Source organism: Kogia breviceps, chromosome 10, assembly GCF_026419965.1.
Source record: "Kogia breviceps isolate mKogBre1 chromosome 10, mKogBre1 haplotype 1, whole genome shotgun sequence".
Taxonomy (NCBI): Eukaryota; Metazoa; Chordata; class Mammalia; order Artiodactyla; family Physeteridae; genus Kogia; species Kogia breviceps.
This window is the reverse complement of record NC_081319.1, coordinates 72683601-72702439: the sequence shown is the minus strand read 5'-3', so window position 1 is coordinate 72702439 and position 18839 is coordinate 72683601. Positions and strand designations below refer to the sequence as shown.

The 18839-nt window shown below is 36.1% G+C and overlaps 1 protein-coding gene across 1 annotated transcript in view; it reads right to left on the bottom strand.

Moving 5' to 3' along the window:
- DNAH8 (dynein axonemal heavy chain 8) overlaps positions 1-18839 on the bottom strand; it is a 338470-nt gene that overhangs the window by 121667 nt on the left and 197964 nt on the right. Inside the window, exons 61-70 of the mRNA XM_059077211.2 lie at positions 17667-17789; positions 16283-16413; positions 13950-14103; positions 12472-12636; positions 10770-10996; positions 8811-8929; positions 6294-6397; positions 5111-5287; positions 3188-3355; positions 2450-2665 (exon numbers count right to left, since the gene is read on the bottom strand). Coding sequence (XP_058933194.2) covers positions 2450-2665; positions 3188-3355; positions 5111-5287; positions 6294-6397; positions 8811-8929; positions 10770-10996; positions 12472-12636; positions 13950-14103; positions 16283-16413; positions 17667-17789 — 1584 coding nt within the window. The remainder of the gene's footprint in view (positions 1-2449; positions 2666-3187; positions 3356-5110; positions 5288-6293; positions 6398-8810; positions 8930-10769; positions 10997-12471; positions 12637-13949; positions 14104-16282; positions 16414-17666; positions 17790-18839) is intronic.

The following is an 18839-nucleotide window of genomic DNA, read 5'->3' as shown; positions in this document are numbered from 1 at the left end:
GTGGGATCTTCCTGGACCAGGGCTCGAACCCGGGACCCCTTCAGTGGCAGATGGATTCTTAACCACTGCGCCACCTGGGAAGTTGTCTGCTCATTTTAAACTATTATAAATAATGCTGTGATGAATACTATTGGGTATGTAAATATTTAGGATTGTTTTCTTGGTAAAGATTTTTTGAAGTGAAATTACTATAATAGTAGTTTTTCCTCTTTCTCTAAGTCTTATAGCATGATAATTATGTTTCTTATAAATTTAAAGTAATTAATCAGTAAAGTAATATAGCCCTAGAGCCTTCTGGGGTTGAAGTTCCTTTGTAACTTTCTTATTTTCTTTCTCAATATTTAGTGTTTTGAAATTAGCTCTTTTTCTCAGGAAATTTTAAGTTCATTTAGATTTTCTAATATATTTACAAATAACTTTAGATTCTGCTTTTTAATTATTTAAATCTATAAACTGTAATTATATGGATATATCTTTTATATTCATTACATATCTCATATATATATGTTTTTTGCAAAGCACCAATTCTTTAATTTTACTACTTTTTTCTAATTTTTAACGTTATTTTTATTAGCTCTTTTTACTTTCCTTAAATTGTCTGTGTGTGTGTGTCTATGCTTATAAGAGAGTATATATATATATACTGGAGTGTTTAGTTTCTTTGATTCACTTAAAGGATAAGAAGGTAGCATTTTGGCCGCATCACAAAAGCTTTGGTAACTAGCTTTTTGTAATCATTTTCTAAATAGAAGTGACTAGCTTTTTTAAAAAAAATAAGCATTTTATTTTTATTGTTATAGTCAGAGAATGAGGTCTCAGAAATTTTTGTTTTTGGGAATTGAATCAAAGTCTTCTTCTAGAATTGAATATCATCAATTTTTGGAAATGTTTCTTGGACACTGGAAATAATTTGATATTCTTTGTTCATATGAAGAAAGTTCAATGTAACTATTCAACCTTAAAAATAATATAGTGTAAAATCTCTATATAATTATTAATTTATGCCTCCTCAGGACTGGCTACATAAAAGTGCAAAATGAAAATGCAGAACCCCTTGTTTAAAAATTAAGAAGGTGATAGAAGAGCATTAAGCCAAGCACGGTCCCTTCTAAAGCTGGCCCTCTGCCTACCAGACCTGTTGTGGATTGATAGCATATGCCACAATATCAAATTACAGGATTTTCTTTTTTGTTAAAAAACTCCACTTAAACTATTAATGGATTTTGCCTTATGTAACTTGACGCTATTTTATTTACAGCATAAAGCATTATTACAATTAAGTCTCACTGTGGATCATAATTTTTATCAATAAAAGTAACTGTTCTTCTAAGTGCTTTTTTTTTTCTTGAATTCTACATTTATAGTAACATTTCTCTCTTGGTATCTTTTTGTTTGGGTGTGTTTGCTATATTTGCTCATCATTTCCCTTTGTTAAAACTTTAAATTTTCTCAAAGCTACCTATGTGCAGAATTTAAAGAGGCAGCCATTTCTATAAAGCTTATGAGAAAACAGTAACCCTCTGCCACCCACCCGCTCACCACTTTCCATGCCACTTTCAACAAAGTGGAAAGAGCAACCACTTTCAACCCTTTTAGCTTTATGGGACAGGCTGGGGGGTGGGGATTGGGGGTAGTGTGTGTCTGGGTGATATATTTTATGAATCCTTTGCACTCCTGAGAATGTATTTCTGTTCTCTCAGATATAAAGGACAATCTGGCCCAGTATAGATGGTGTGTGTGTTTGTGTGTGTGTGCGTGTGTGTGTGTGTGTGTGTGTGTGTGTGTGAAAGAGACAGAGAGAGTGTGTGTTTATCCCTCAACATTTAAATCACATCCTTAAGAATGTCTTTTTGTCTTTTGTTCCCATTAAGGGCAGTTTGGCCAGAGACTGGATTCTTGGACCCCAGTAATTTCCTCCTCAGTACTCTGCATATGTTTTCCATTATTTTCTAGTATTTAGGGTTGTGGCAAGTCTGTGCACATCCTGATCGCTCCTCTTTTGTAAGCAACCTTTTAAACTTTGTTTCTTAGATGCCTATAAGGTTCTCTTCCTGTCTTTGAAATTTAAAACATTTCTAGGTGTTGATCTTAATTTTCATACATTTTGTTTGGAATATTGTAATCAAATTCAGTCTCCAAACCTAATCTCCAAACTTTAAAGATATGGCCAGTTTTCTTTCATGACAGTTCAATTATTATTCCCAGTAAGTTCACTTCTAGTTTAAGTTAACAAGTTGATTTTGGTTTCTTGTCTGCAAGGCCAAGAAACATGTAACAGATATAAAAAGAATGAGAACTTGTGAGAGGACATACAGAGAAAAAGAAAAATTTGGTAACGGAGAAACCTACCTTTTTTAGACTACATTATGCTTTGTCTTTTAATGGCAGCAATAACTATGAATGATTTTATTAAGAATTGATTTACTGGGATAAGAAGGGAAACTTTTACCTTCAGAGGCAACACTTCTCTGTTGACACCATAAAATGTTGCCATAGCAAGTGTCCAAGACAGCAGACCAGCCACATTCCCACAGACTTTTTTGGCACTTTCAAAAGTGTAATCATCCATGTTAAAATATGGTTGTAGTAACTCAACAGTCTCCTCATTTATTGTGTCCTTGGGGAACTGCTGAAGGCTCCACAGGAATCCGGTCGCACTCATCAACTGAAAAATAGTTTTACAGCCTGTAAGTTCTGGAAGAAAATGTGTACTTTCTTCCTGAGTTAGTATGTACTTCTAAATTGAAGTTTTTTCAAAGAAGTAATAATTGATTTGCTCTAAACATACAAATCAAGACTATGGCAGTAATCAACCTAAAGCTGTAAATTGCAGGTTGTCTTCCCGTTTCTATAGTGAAGAGTCAAGAAGAAAAACAATGTAAGTTTCCCATCTAGGGAGTGCATCTAAATGCCACCAACCACACAAACCCCACTTTGGAGACTGGGTTGGGATGACATCAAGACTGTGCCAATACTACCTACAGGTTCTGGACAGATTTTATTAAGAAAAGGGCATTCAGCTTTAAAATCTTTCCCCACTTACATTTTTGGAGATGCAGTTTAAGAAAAACTCTTCAGTACACAATGATTGATTTTTGTCTGCCAATGTGTCTGGTCTATATTGAGTATCCTGGGATGTGGACACCTGGTACACCTCATAGGACTTACAGAGATAAATTTTACTTACTTTTAATGACTCTCCCCATGATGGCTTACAGCAAGGTTTTTCTGGATCCATAGTGACAGGGTCAATTTTCTTTTGAAATAGTAACAGAACACAGTCCATGATTCTCATAATAAGATGAGGGGGCTTTGCAAGTTTCCTGACTGTGGCAATATCATTTGGCTTGATAGTCTGTATTTAGGGTTAGGGATCAGAATATTTTTTGTTAAGTAGTATTCCTAGTCATGTGGAAATCTCATACTTTTAAATAATTAAAGTGGAAAACTTTAATAAAACATATTTTCTCCCCAATCCCTGACATTATCTCCTCAAGGGTTTGCATTCCAAGATAATGGCTCTTTAATTGTTTAAATTGGAGTTTCTGTTTCTTTGTTTTCATTTTTTTCCCCCTGTAGCCCTCAATGAATTGCTTTAGTATATCAGTACCATTCATTGTCCACCACCCCAGACCTCTGTTAGCAACAACCATCATTAATGTATAACATTTAGATAATTTGCATCTTCAAAGCACAGAATCTATATTATATGGATATTAAAAGAGGGGCAAGGTCCTGAATATCAGAAACCTCACCTTCAGTTTTCATTTTGAGGGCTGCCCTATCCATGGAAGGGAGAGGAATTCGAAGGAGACAAGAAAAGTTATTGTAACATATGGCTCATAAAAATCTTTTTGGAAGTTTCTATCTGTGAGCTGGGTTTGAAATAAGATATTACCTGACATTCAAGTCAAGAAGGACTGGGACATCATATGATCAATAAAAAATTCCTAAGACTTGTTTGGTCCAGTGATCAGTCTCTTGTGTGTTATCATAGGACCCACAAAAGGAGTTAGGGTAGAGAATGTGTCCTGGTCATTGTCATGATTTTATTAAATGATGATCCTAAATCTATTCATTTATTTAACAACTACAAGCATTCTCCCATATAAAACAAAAGCAAACCAAAAACAGCCCTGTCCTCAGAATCCTCCAAGGAAAAGAGAGAGAAAACACAATTACCCTAAACTATGATTATTTGCCATGATAGAAGTATAGGAGTGACAGGAAAACAAAGGACGTCCAGAAGAATTGAAAACTTTCTGGAAGGGGTGAGATCTGAGCTTGGTCTTGAAGACTGACTCTTACTAGCTAGTGAAAGTTAGGAAAAGTAGAAAGCATTCCTGGCAGAGCGAGAGACCCATTTCAAGGTAACAGACCATGATTACTGCAGAAGCCTGTAGCTGTTTCTGTATGACTGAATCATACTGTGTGCGGGGACAAAATGACAAGAGATAAAATCAAAGGGGTAGACAGGAGCCAGGTTGTCACAGCAGTAGCACTAATATTTATTGAGTACTTCCTATGTGCCCAGCAAACTATTCATTACTTTTAATGCTTACATTGATCCTTCAAGGATCAATGAGGAATTAGAATCCTGACTGAGACCCAAGAGAGTTAAGTAAATTTTACTCCAGATCATCTATCATGTGGTCATGAGAGGCAAATGGAGACCTTCTTGCCTCACAGCTGTGGATACCTAGCTCGGGACTTTAATCCTAAGAGCAATGGGAACCACAAGGGGATTTTTAAAAGGTTAAAGGCTGCAAGACATAGGCTAGTTGGGATGCTGAAGGAACTGAGAAGGCTCTCTAAATAATCTGAATCCCTTAGGCTACAGTTTAAGCCAACAATCACTAGCATTATTCCTCGGTTCTCATGGAAAGCTGATTTGAGAATGAAAATAAGTTATGGGAAGTAAAGACTTAAGAAAGGTAAAACTTAGGAAATGTAATCAACAGAAAAATTTGTTTCAAGACTCAGAAATTATAAATCACATTAAGAATTCAATTCAGTTTTCTGATTACAAAAATTCCACAGTTCATTTCATGTAACAAAACAGGGTGCCTGCTAGGACTTGTGTTGGGAGAGATAACAGTGCACTGCTCACATTCAGGGCTGCTTCTGCTTCTTCCAGTGCAGGTCTAGCCGCCTCGAGCTTGGTCTCAGCTATTACTTTTTCACTATCAATTTCATCCACTATTTTTTGGGCTTTGTCTTTTACTTCCTGCACTTCATTTTTTACTTTGGCTGAAGCCTGAGCACTTACTGTGACTTCTGCTAATACCTGTTAAATTGAGGAAACATATGAGGGTAAATAGAAACCTTTCCAGCACAATTTATAGATTTGAGTAGTGAGAGAATATTTATTCAATATAATGTAAAACAAGAATAAGAGCAAATTTATTCCCCATCTAAGTTGTCTATATTTTAAGGTGTATTAAAGTAACTCCTTTGAGCAGTCTTGCAGTCTTCTATTTCCCAAGCTTCTTTCAGGCATGAACTATATAAATAAATATTTTAAGCTTTCAGAAAAATGATATTTCTACTCTATGTAATTTCTAGAAATTTAAAATTATTTAATGTCAGTGCAATAGAATAAGGTCAGAAGTCAAGTCATATTAAGTCTCATGTAATAACAAAAAAATAGCTAATATTTGAGTGCCTACCATACGTCAGGGTGCTAAGTGCCTACCATATGTCATATGCTAAATGTCTCTCCTATGCTATCTCTCTCATTTCAGTAACTGGCTAAGGGTCAAGACTTAAGTATCCATTCTTAACTGACTCTCAGTGAGTGGAAGCTGAAAGCGCTCTGAGACTGGGGGGAGGAGTTGTAGATAAAGGAGCAGCACACATATATCCCTATAACCTTGGGAGGAGTATCTTTAAAAAAACAAACTCTTCTTTTTATCCTTTTCCTTCCTCAACACAAACTTCAGATGGGACTTGGGTTATCCCAGAAACCTAGAGCATGCAGGGAACTTAAAGAGAAGACCAAATATAAGTTGCAGTCAAGCAGAAATTTCCTAAATAGATGACAGAAAACAAGAGAGACAAACAGAACCAGGGAAGAAAAAAATAGTCTTAGACCAAGTAGAGAATATAATAGTTTAGGTACGTCTTGGTATAAGTTAAACAAAAATATCTAATGGTCTTTGTAAACATTATCTTACCAGAAATAGTCTGTAGGCTTATACCCTGTTTACTTTTTAATAACGTTTTTAAACAATGCTTTTTTTTAATATGGAAAAATATTCTTCACAGTAGTGATAAAATAAATGCCAACTCACTTCATCTGCTTTAACAGATGCCACTGCCAATTCCTTCTCCTTGACTGCAAGATCTTGAGAGAGTTTTGCAACAGATTCACTTGCCTCCATCAGCTTATCAAGGCCTTTAAAAATACACACATTTACAGTGAGAATATGACTATCCCCTCATCAAACATTTATTCAATATTTACTACTTATAAGGCACCATAATTTGTACTATAACAAACACAAAATAATTATGGACAAAATGCTTTAAAAATATACATATTTTAGAAGCAACAATACTGACCATATTTCTGAGAGTTTCATCAGGAAATGAAAATAGCTCTGACTGAAGAATACCATCTAGTTACATTTAAGGGACAGTCACATTGCTATAATGAGTAAGCTGAATTTAGCCAGGGAACTTATTTGACAAACTTATGCTTTCCTTGGCTTTGTAACTATCATTTTTTTGCCTTTGAATCATATTGCAGCTGACATGGCAAATGAGACAGATAATATATTAATGTTTTTTGTGGTTCTCTGCTATAAAAATGAAAATAACTGCTAAAACTTCTGCAACTGGCTCTGAGAATCTCAGTGCTCTAGTGAAAAATAACTGGTTAACTAAATTTCTCACATTCCAGCTGGGCTCTAGATGGAGTTGGGTTGGTAAATATTTAGCATCAGGGTCTGGGGTGAGGGCACTTATTCGTATGGTTTCCAGTTTCTGTGGTGTAAATACTCCCACCACGTCTGATTTCAAGCTACCAAGAGGTTCTCAGTAACACACCATTATATAATATTTCTACTACACAGATAGAATAGAAATAATAATGTTCCTAAAGAATGTTAATAAGAGTAAAATAAAGTAAAAATAGCTAAGAAGTAATGAGTTTTGAGTATTTATTGCCCTCACTTTTAACATAATTAATTTAATTGTAAGTTAATTAATTTTTAATAAAGGCTGTGTTAGCAACCAGATCATAAAATTCCTAATTTAACCGTCAGTTCTCATGAGCCAGTGCAAGTAGCTTCAGCACACCCCTGAGTCTAGAGCATCACATAGACAAGCTTCAAGAAGGTGAGCCATTAGAAAGACAACAGAAGAAAGTTTCTCTCATAGGGTTCTTATCATCACCATAACTTCACAGACCGTTATGCTTTGAGACCATGTTCTGTGTAGACGTGAAAAGACAGCACTAAGGTGTTTTGGATTATTTGTGCCAAATGCTTTCTGGACATAAAATCGGTCTCCATTTACACTTTTCCTGCTTATGCTACATATACTAGACACTCATAAAATCATTGCTCACGTAAACTCTCTTTTTGTTTTTATTTGTTCATTTTTGTTTCTGTTTTGTCTTTTTCTTTGTTAGAAATTTGAGAAGCATTAACACGGCAAAGTTTACACAAATTGAGGGAAATTGTAATGAAACCAAAAACTGAAATTGTGGTGTTCCCAAGAGCTGGCTTTTCCCCATCTGCAAGCAGCAACTCAGCGACTGTGGTGACTCACTGACCAACAGGGTGGACCCGAAGTTGAAGGAGTTGAATAAAATGGCTCTGGAAGAAAATCTGCCCACCTCTATCACAGCAGCTATAAATAAAATGTGTTAACTATAATATAGAGAACTGTCTTCCCTTATAGCTGGTGAAATTAGTTTTACTACTTTACAGTCAGTGTCATTTGTATATGTGTGTACACAGTGGTCACATACATGGTATATACGAACAGAACAGATTCTTTTTAAAAAAATTTTTACTTTATATTGGAGTATAGTTGATTTACAATGTTGTGCTAGTTTCAGTAGTAGAGCAAAGTGATTTAGTTATACATATACATATATCTATTCTTTTGCAGATTCTTTCTCCATAAAGGTTATTACAGAGTATTGAGTAGAGTTCCCTGTGCTATATACAGTAGGTCCTTGTTGATTATTTTATATCTAGTAGTGTGTATATGTTAATCCCAACCTCCTAATTTATCCCTCCCCTCCATCTCTTTCCCCTTTGGTGACCGTAGGTTTGTTTTCTAAATCTGTGAGTCTGTTTCTGTTTTGTAAATAGGTTCATTTGTATCATTTTTTAGATTCCACATGTAAGTGATATTATATGATATTTTTCTTTCTCTGTCTGACTTGCTTCGCTTTGTATAATAGTCTCTAGGTCCATCCATGTTGCTGCAAAAGGCATTATTTCATTCTTTTTTATGGCTGAGTATAGATTATTTTTTTTAAATTATCATGTAACATTATACTAGTTTAAGGTGGATATCATAATGATCTGATATATGTATGTATTGTAAAATGATCACCTCAATAAATTTAGTTAACATCAATTAAAAAAAAAAAAAACAGCCCACCTCTATTTAGATTTTTTTCTGCCCAGAGTTTCTTGACAGGTCAAAAGACCCATAAGGGTATCACTCAAAATAATCTATTACTAACAAGAAAATCAATATTTTGTTTTCAAATACAACAATATCCACCAAACAAAATATTGGGATCCCTATCAGACAAGCCCTAAAAGATAAGATGCTGTTCCACTTACCAATATTCATACGTTCAGCTTGTTCATTAATATATTTCAGCTTTTCAGCATAAATGTTTTTATAACCATTTATAAATGAGAGGTAAGACTTGGGAGTCACGTGTGCTCTTCGGCGGTATCTGAAAGTAGAAAAGAAAAAAGATCTTCACCTCTATCATTCTGACATACTCTCCTAAAATGTCAATAGAGACGCTCTTCTCACTGTGAAATCAGTGTAATTCTGGAGAGTGATTCACTAGCAAGGGGGCAGGGATTGTGAATGGAAACCTAGAGGTTAGGAGGAAAGAACACTAAATCTCTAACTGATGTTTTGACTTGACCCTATGCCCATTCTGGGCTTCTGTTTCCTCATCTGGAAAACTGAGAAAAGAATCACTGTCCTACACCTCCCAGAATTTTGTGAAAATCAAAAAATAAAACAGCTTATGTAAACACACTTTGTAAACTTTAAAATTCTGTACAAATATTAGGGATAAGTGGTTGAAATGAACTTGTGCTGAGATCCGTTTTCATTCACCTGGTATTTGCTACACACCTCTTCTCTGCTAGAAAACCAGCTGAGTAGGCTTACAAAGGTGAAAACCAATCTCTCCCCTAAATCGCTGGATAGTCCTTGAAATCAGGCACACTCGATTCAAACATTCAACTCACTATGGGCTTTAGTATAATAATTACACTTAACAATAGAAATAAATAAAAGGAATAATTTTATACAGGAGAAACTCAAGTCAAAGAAGAGATCTTCACATACTATAAAATTATATTTTTATATTAAATTAAATTTATTTTATATTAAAATTTCACTTTTGGATTTCTGAAGATTTTTAACATTAAAAAAATTTTAAGGACTTTGGCATATATATGACTATTTTTAAAGCATTATATAAATATTGCTTTCAGAATAAACTTCTACAACCTAAGAGGATATGAAAACTTTGGAAAATACACTGAAATTAAAAATAAATAAAGATGTAGGTTTTTGTAGCTCCACAGTTGATGGTAGTAGGAGTGGAGTTCAAGTTAAGTAGAAAGAAAATCTTCCCAATGGAGAGGATTAATACACACGGATTTACCAAGAGAATCTGGGAGATTATCTAGAATTATTTAAGAGGATGGTACAAGTATGGATTTAAATAAAGAAAACGATACCGGATAAACAAACTTGTGAGACAGGAACCCCTGCCCCCCTGGAAAATCAATTAAAGTGTTAACCAGACTCTCTATGCAGAAAAATAGGCCTAGTCTTTCTGGGAGGTTCTGCACTCCCTAAAGCCTGTGCATTAACCCTAAGGAAGAAGCCCACTGTTCTAGAGACCCAGGGTGGCCCATCTTTATTCAGAGCAATAGTATGCAGTGACTATCACACTTTGGGAAAAAATGCTATATTCTTGAACTGCCAACACCAGCTTTCACATCATGAACACCATTTCTGCTTTTAGGGACTGGACTGTTCTGCCGTCAATTAAAAATTTAGCTTCATAATTATTTGGCATGAAAACATGGATAAGATTAAATGATGCAAATACAAAACCTAAATGTTCCCTTAGCATAAGGCAATAATGAAACTTTAGAAGAGTGGACTTCCTTAATCAAAATAAATAATGCACTTGAATAAGAACCTAATTTTAAACAGTTTATAATGAATTATTTTAAGTCATTTCCAAAAAAAAATTAAATTAAGCAAATGAAATAAAATGATTCATTAAGCATCTGTTACTTTCAGGTCTGGAGGGAAAGAGATACTTAAGTATGGATCCTAGTTAATTTTTAAATCTCGCTTACTTATCATCGTTTCTATACATATTCACTAGAACATCAAAGCAAGGAAAAATATGTAAGCGCAGCTGGGATTTCATGTTCAATCACTATGACGAGTCTCTTACTGGATGTTACATTTAGTTCCTCTTTGGAGTGAACTTTGTGTTTCTGTAGTTATCATGCTTATGTAATGTCACTTACGTTTGGAAGTAACTTTCACAGCTCTCTGAAACCATGTCGTGAAAGAGGCCCATTGATTCTACAACTTGTCTTTTGGTGTCACTAGAGCAGACGATATTATAGCCTGAAATGAAATAGGAGGCCACCGCAACCAGAGCCTCCTTCGGCCAGCGACTGAACCAGTCCATGGTGCAGCCTGATATCAAGCCAGGAAATTTCAAAGAGCGGGCACGGAACTTCTCACCAACCTATCGACAGAAAAGTCAAAAAGCATTAGAAACATGAAAGGATTATAAGTCAGCCAGAGGGATGTTTATGTATTCTGAGCCAATAGCATATGACACCACAAATGTTTTTTTCAGGAACCTTCTTGGGCTGCATTAACATGTAAATTAAGTGTCCAGATGAAAGGAAGTAATATTTCCACACTCTCCCCGTCCTAAGACTATATCTGTTTGATTCTAGGAGCTACCTTTGAAGAGGAAACTGACAGACTAGATCTCTTCTACAGCAAGATGGTCAGGACCATAAAAGGCCTGGACACTAGGGCACATGAGAACAGCAGAAAGAACGGGACGTGTTTGGTCTAAAAAGGGAACGGCTTAGGGAGTCTCTGCAAAAACGTTCTCCAAATATCTGAAGAGCTGTATGTGGGAGAGGGATCAGGTTCATTTTACAGGACAAATAGAATCACAGGGAAAGGACTTCCCTGGTTAAGAATCTGCCTGCCAATGCAGGGGACACGGGTTCAAGCCTTGGTCTGGGAAGATCCACATGCCACGGAGCAACTAAGCCCGTGCGCCACAACTATTGAGCCTGTGCTCTAGAGCCCACGAGCCACAACTACCGAAGCCCGGGCACCTAGAGCCCGCACTCCACAACAAGAGAAGCCGCCGCAATGAGAAGCCCACGCACCGCAACGAAGAGTAATTCCTGCTTGCCACAACTAGAGAAAGCCCAGGCACAGTAGCAGTGAAGACCCAATGCAGCCAAAAATAAATAAATACATGGAAAAAAAAAAAAAAAGAATCACAGGGGAAAAAACAAAGACAAAATTCCACTGTTTGTAAAGAAGACCTTTCTGGCTATCAGACTATCTAAAAATTAAGCAAGTTGCCCTATAAGTTAGTGAGATACCTCCCCTTCCCCCAAGAGCAGAGCTGCCCAATAGAACTTTCTGTGATGATGGAAATGTTCCATATGTGTGTTTTCCAGTATGGTAGTCACTAGCCACAGGTAGCTATTGAGCACTTGAAATGCAGCTAGTGGGACTGAGAAATTGGATTTTTATTTTTACTTTATTTTAACTGAGCACAATTTAAATGGATACACCTGGCTAATGGTTACTATACTGGACAGCACAATGAGACAGAAACATTCAATCCTATGTCAGGGACATTCTAGATGGTATGTCTATATTGTAGGTAAAGCTGAATAAGACTACATCACCAAATCCCTTACAGATCAAATAATCTCTGTCTCTAGGTAATGAAAGTTGTAGGCTAGGCAATAATCACTGATAAGATGAATATTTAAAATTTTCACACTTTGGCATGAGATTTTGGTCAGTGAAGATTTTTGTTAGTAAAGAGTTGATTTTAATTCAATGTAACACGTGTTCATTTCTGACAAATCATCTCATCAGAGAAAGTACGTTCAAAGAACTGAGTACATTCAAAGAAGTAACTCCTTCTACATAGAAATCAATAAAATAAAAACTCACTGGAGAAAAGCAGAGAACAACGTGCAAGTTCTTCCTTGATCTTGAAATGAAGTATTCATACAGGTTATCAAAGGTGGGAGGATGCCGAGGTAGCTCCCTTTTCATCACTGATATCAGCCCTTGGGTGATTTCATCCATCTCATCCCGTGCAAACAAACTGGAGATCTTTGAGGAATAGACAAGAGAGTGTTCAGTATTTTAAGAGTTCCCAACAGCCAATGCACTGCCAAAGTCTGGTCCTTCCCCTCCCCTCCCCTCACATGTCATCTCTTTTCATATTTTTTCCTGCATCTCCACAATCAAATTCCTAGTTTGCCAGCGATTATAAGAGTGCAACTTTTTATTCAGCAGCTCAATCAGGAGCAAATTATGTTTCCTTTGGCTCAAATAGCTATTACCAAAAAGCCATCTCCTCTTCCATTCCAATCATCTCTTTAAATGTCCAGTGATGCCCTCTGTTCTGACTCACAGTCAGTCTCAATTCTGGTTCCAAAGTAGTTAACTAGATCATGCACCAGTAAGCATAAATACACACCACTGTGAAAGGAAAAGTTCACACGGCAGATCTGATCTTGAGAAGGGTGTGCTTGCAGGGTTGGCCCTTGCCTGGCATCTGGGAACTGGGCTTTTGGAATGTCTCCTCCATTACTAATTGACAAGGTTGTTCCACTGTACCTAGACTATTTATATAAACATTGGGCTAGATGGTGAACATCTACTTTCCTTCTGGGAGTCTGGAATTTTGGCAGTTGTGGCCAGGCAGAGAATGACTACACAACCAGCTTCCAAGAAGACCTTGAATTCAGAGTCTCATATCGGCTTCCCAAAACAGAAACAGAACATGTGTTTCTGCACTTCACTTCATGTGGACAGAAAACACATTCTGTATGGACCCTTTAGTGAGAACATAGTAAGCATGCACATGGATTTCCCCAGACTCCCCCAATGTGTCTTTTTCTTTACTGATCCAGCTGTGAATCCTTACTGTGTTGCTGTAATAAATCTTAACCATAAGTCCAACTATGCTGAGTCCTGTGCATACTACTAATGAAGTACCAGCATGTGGGTGGTCACAGAAGTGCTGATACAAGTGGTGTCAGCAGTGGTGACACAAACATTTACTTACTTACAGTTAATGGAACTCTTTCAACCATTCTATACTCCTGATTATTAGATAGATAGATAGAGAGATAGATAGATAAACTTTGCTTCTCCTAAAATAAATTATAGGATCCAACTGAAGATTGAAGAGACAAATAAGGAACCATATTTAAAATGGAAGAAAGCATATAAAATATCTGGAGATGAACAGCATTAATTTCAAAGAAACTTCAATAAAATCTATTGAACCTTACACGTTAATCATTTCTAAAATGAAAAATGTGTGCTAAATGGCCTCACTTCTGAAGGGTTGCTGTTTTTTCTATTCCGATTTACATTTTTAAAATACAAGCTCTTTCTCTACTTTTGACACATACCTCCCCTGAAGATAGCAGGTTGTTGAGATATTCTAGAAATGCCTCATCTTTTATTTCATTGTCAGTAAAGATAAAAGTGATGCCTTTGCCATCAGCACCAGCAACTTTGTACAAAGCTTTTAAATCCTCTGTTAGGTTACTCACATTATAAGACCTAAAAAGAGAAGTGGCAGGAAGTTTTAAATAAAAAAAAATATATATATAAAATCATAACTTATTTCAAAACAATATAATCCATGATAATTAGAGCATAATCTGTACCTGCTCCAATAGATACTAAGTAACAGTGCCTGCTAGAAAACACAGAGCTAAATAACTATATGTTACCTCTCTACATAAATAGGTTTTATTTAGTTTGAGAAGTGAGAAATGGGGATTTACCAGAAGTGGCTCAGGAACAATAACTGGGAACAGGGAAATGAACTTTCATTCTCTACAATCAGACAGTCCTCAGTAACAGGTTTTTTTGCCCAAGTGAATATATGTATAATATTTAAAACTAATCTGAAATTTGGGTGAGCTTAGATTGGTGAGAAAACAAGATAAATTACAAATAAAATTAATGATGAATTACATAAAGTGGTAATTTGCACATCTTACTAAATGGCTAGATTCAGAGAAAGCCTTCAGAAAAAGATGCATTATGCAATGTGATGTAAATAATAGAAGTGTTACAATTATGTGGTTACAGATTATGAAAAGAGAAAATCTTGGTCTTTTTTGTTTGTTTGTTTACTCTGTTTCCTGCAAAAGGAATGTGCTACCAGAAGCGATGTGATGTGTAAAAATAAAGCAGACATTTTCTTAAGTGTTGCATATAAAGCTGTGTGGGTAGATCGATGAAAGGGATTATAAAGACATCCTTATTTGAAGGAGGTTTCACAGTGCAGGTAACAGGGAGTTTTGTGTAAGCCATAGGATCTAGTGGAAAGATTATGGGCATTGAAACCAGAAAGACAAGGGTTCAAATCCCTGCTCTGCAGCTTTAGAAATGTTCCTTCACGTTTGTCAGCTTGTTTCCTCATCCGCAAAATGAAGATAATTACCAATTTGTAAAGGTTTTTGTGGGCATTAGAGATGAAGTAGCATACGTACATTTAAATGAATAAATAGCCTATTTTTAAACTAGGAGTGCCTTAGAAGTCCTTCTGGGTGGCACTTTAGTTAAAAACCTTGTAGACCTCGGCAAAAGGAATGCCATCAAAAAGAGACCATATGTCCTGTCAAATAATTCCCAATGGGGAGAATTCATTAAAAAGGGAAACTGGTAAGTTAACTTGCTGAGAAGTAGCTGCACCTATGAGAGCAACACAGCCCACATCCTTCCTCAAAGGTGGTGTGGCCTGGTGCTGTTAGGGTTACCCTCTCACTGACCAGTCAGTTAAGTCACAAAGCCATTTTGCTCATTTTTAAAAATTAAACTGACTGTTAGGTATTGCTTTTGCAATATATAGACACAGTCACAGCACACACCTCTCTAAGTCCTGACCTCTCTTGCTTCTTTCTTTCATAGCTAAGCTTCTTGAGGAGTTTCTAAACTTATTATCTCTGCTTCTTCACCTCCTTAACGCAACGTGGCTTCTGCCCCCATCCAATGCACTAAAAGTTTTGAAACATTAGTCACCACTTTTCATGCTTTAATTTAATCCACAGTTTCAGGCTAATTCTCTACTTCCTGGGTTTCTGGAAACCACTCCAGGTTTCCTCTGTCTTGTCGCCTCACTCACTCCCCCTTGCATCATTATACCCAGCACTTCTATCTCTAAGAGTATATTCAGATATGTACAAAAATATTCATAACAGCTATATTTGCAAAAAGAAAACCCCACAAATGTTTATCAACAGTATAATGGATAAACAAATTGTGGTAATATGTGGTAAAATGGAAGGCTCCACAGCAATAAAAATGAACAAACTACTGCTACATGTATCATCATGGATGAATCTCACAAACAGTGCAAGCAACAGACCTTGGACACAAAAGAGTAAATCCCATATGATTTGACTGACATAAAGCTAAAAAATAGGCAAAATCGATCAATGGGCTTAAAAATCAGAATATTGTTCCCATTGGGAGGGTAATGACTGGGACAGAACCCTGAGGGGTACTTCTGGGTGCTAGTGATGTTTTATTTCTTTATCTGTGAGCTAACTACATAGGTGTACTTACTTTTTGACATCCACGATTTGTGTACATATCTTTATGTATGTTACACTCAAAGTTTACTTGAAAAAGAAATACACCGAATTGTTGTAAATTTTTAAGTAAACATTTTACTCCAGTGAAATTAACCATAGAAAAAAACATACTGGCATGTTTCATTTTATCTTACCTGGTTAATGTTATCTGGAATATTTGATACCCAGCTATAAAAGAAGCCAATCTTGAAAGACTTTGTTTTCCTGAACCACCAACACCCACCAGCAAGGCATTTCCACATGATGTTCGGATTATTCGTGAAATCTGTTTTGAAACAAAATAGTATATATTTGAAAATAGAATTCAACTGTTTACATTTGCTTGCACTAAATGGGTCCAAGGTTTGACCACATGCTTCTAGACTACTTCAGACTTTTTCCTTTAATGCAAAAGGTTTCATATTGATTTATTCAATTCCAGTTCCTTCCTTGCCTATCACGGGGCAGGAAGACATTTGTAGGTAAAAAACTTAGGGAAACAGCCTTTAGCCTTGTGTTGCTTTTCTATGGTTGATACCTTCAGGGAGGATAAGGCTCAAATTGTGGCTCGAATCTTATGCAGGCTAATTGGAGACATTGCTACGAAGCTGTCTTTTACATTAATATCACTGATTAGGAAGAAAGTCTAGACGGATCACTAAATTCATTATCACTAGTACATAGAATTTTTTTTAATTCAAGTTTTACAGACGTCAGACACCTTGATATGTATCAATTCTATTATATTTTAAATATGTTAATCACTTATGTGGTTTCACACCCAGAACAGGGTTCCAGGCCCCCAAGATCTAGCCACAGTGGGTACTCGATAATTACTTGCTGAATAGATGAATGTGAAACAATCCTAGAGCACCTGGAAATTCACTAGTTTTATAGAAGATGATTCTGTAATAAACACAGAGTTAACTGCCTCCTCTTCATGAAATCTCCCTATCCTACTTTGTTGGAGAAACTCCTATTTTGATCTACAAATTATACAAATAAACAACTCCTTTCTGCAGACTTGGATCAAGCCATGCTCCTTTTCTGGTGCTGCCTCTAGTTGGTTTCTATTTTTTATCAGTCCTATACACCCATCTTTCCCCTTTCCCCATCAGTTTGCCCATAATCTGTAAACCAATCATGAAATTGACATTTTTTAAAGCATCAACTTTTCCTCCATGGGGAACAGGATTCCCATCACATCAAAATGTAATTTGAGGAGGGAATATTTTTTTCATAGGGTTCTCCAGGTTACTGTCTAGGAAAGTAAAACTCTTTGGCTCAGCGAGTCAAAAGCTCTGAACACAAAACCCATCAGTTTGTCCTTGAAAAACATTTGCTTCCATGTAGGCAGATTCAAATAAGCGGTTTCTGATTAAGCCTTTGTTTTGTGAGACAGTGAACTGACTCAACCTATAGACTCTCTTCTATACACTACCTAATACTATATATTTATTCTCTGAAAAAGTTTATCTGTGAAATTTACCAAGCTTTTACATGATCTATTTATATCAGTAAACAGTCAATCGTTAGAACCTTAATAAGATGAGTCATTGCATCTTTAAAAAACACCAGATCAAGAGATGTTCCTCTAATGATATCATTGAACTGTCTCTGGTAAAACTGGAGTTTTTCAGACAGAAATTCAAAGGATGGTACCTATGGGTGGGGGAGAGAGAGAAAAAAATAATATTTAAGATGCAAAATTTAGGAAAGCAGCAATTGTAAAGACATTCAAAAGTAATTCTAAAAAAATTTTTTTTTAAACCTAATGGATTTCCAAAAATTTGTCATGGTTTAGTCGACTTTTAGTTATTTCCATTTTCAGAAGTCTGAAACCTAACTTGTTGGTTTCCAGTATGAAGTCATTCCTGACCTCTTCCTTCGAGAACCCTAGCACTTGGGAAAACTGGACAGCTACATGTAAAAGAATGAAATTAGAACACTTCCTAACACCACACACAAAAATAAACTCAAAATGGGTTAAAGACCTAAATGTAAGGCCAGACACTATCAAACTCTTAGAGGAAAACATAGGCAGAACACTCTATGACATAAATCACAGAAAGATTCTTCTTGACCCACCTCCTAGAGAAATGGAAATAAAAACAAAAATAAACAAATGGGACCTAATGAAACTCTTTTGCACAGCAAAGGAAACCATAAACAAGGTGAAAAGACAACCCTCAGAATGGGAGAAAATATTTGCAAATGAAGCAACTGACAAAGGATTAATCTCCAAAATATACAAGCAGTTCATGTAGCTCAATATCAAAAAAACAAACAACTCAATCCAAAAATGGAAGACCGAAATGGACATTTCTCCGAAGAATATATACAGATTGCCAACAAATACATGAAAGAATGCTCAACATCACTAATCATTAGAGAAATGCAAATCAAAACTACAATGAGGTATCACCTCACACCAGTCAGAATGGCCATCATCAAAAAATCTACAAACAATAAATGCTGGAGAGGGTGTGGAGAAAAGGGAGCCCTCTCACACTGTTGGTGGGAATGTAAATTGATACAGCCACTATGGAGAACAGTATGGAGGTTCCTTAAAAAACTAAAAATAAAACTACCATATGACCCAGCAATCCCAGTACTGGGCATATACCCTGAGAAAACCATAATTCAAAGAGTCATGTACCACAATGTTCATTGCAGCACTATTTACAATAGCCAGGACATGGAAGCAACCTA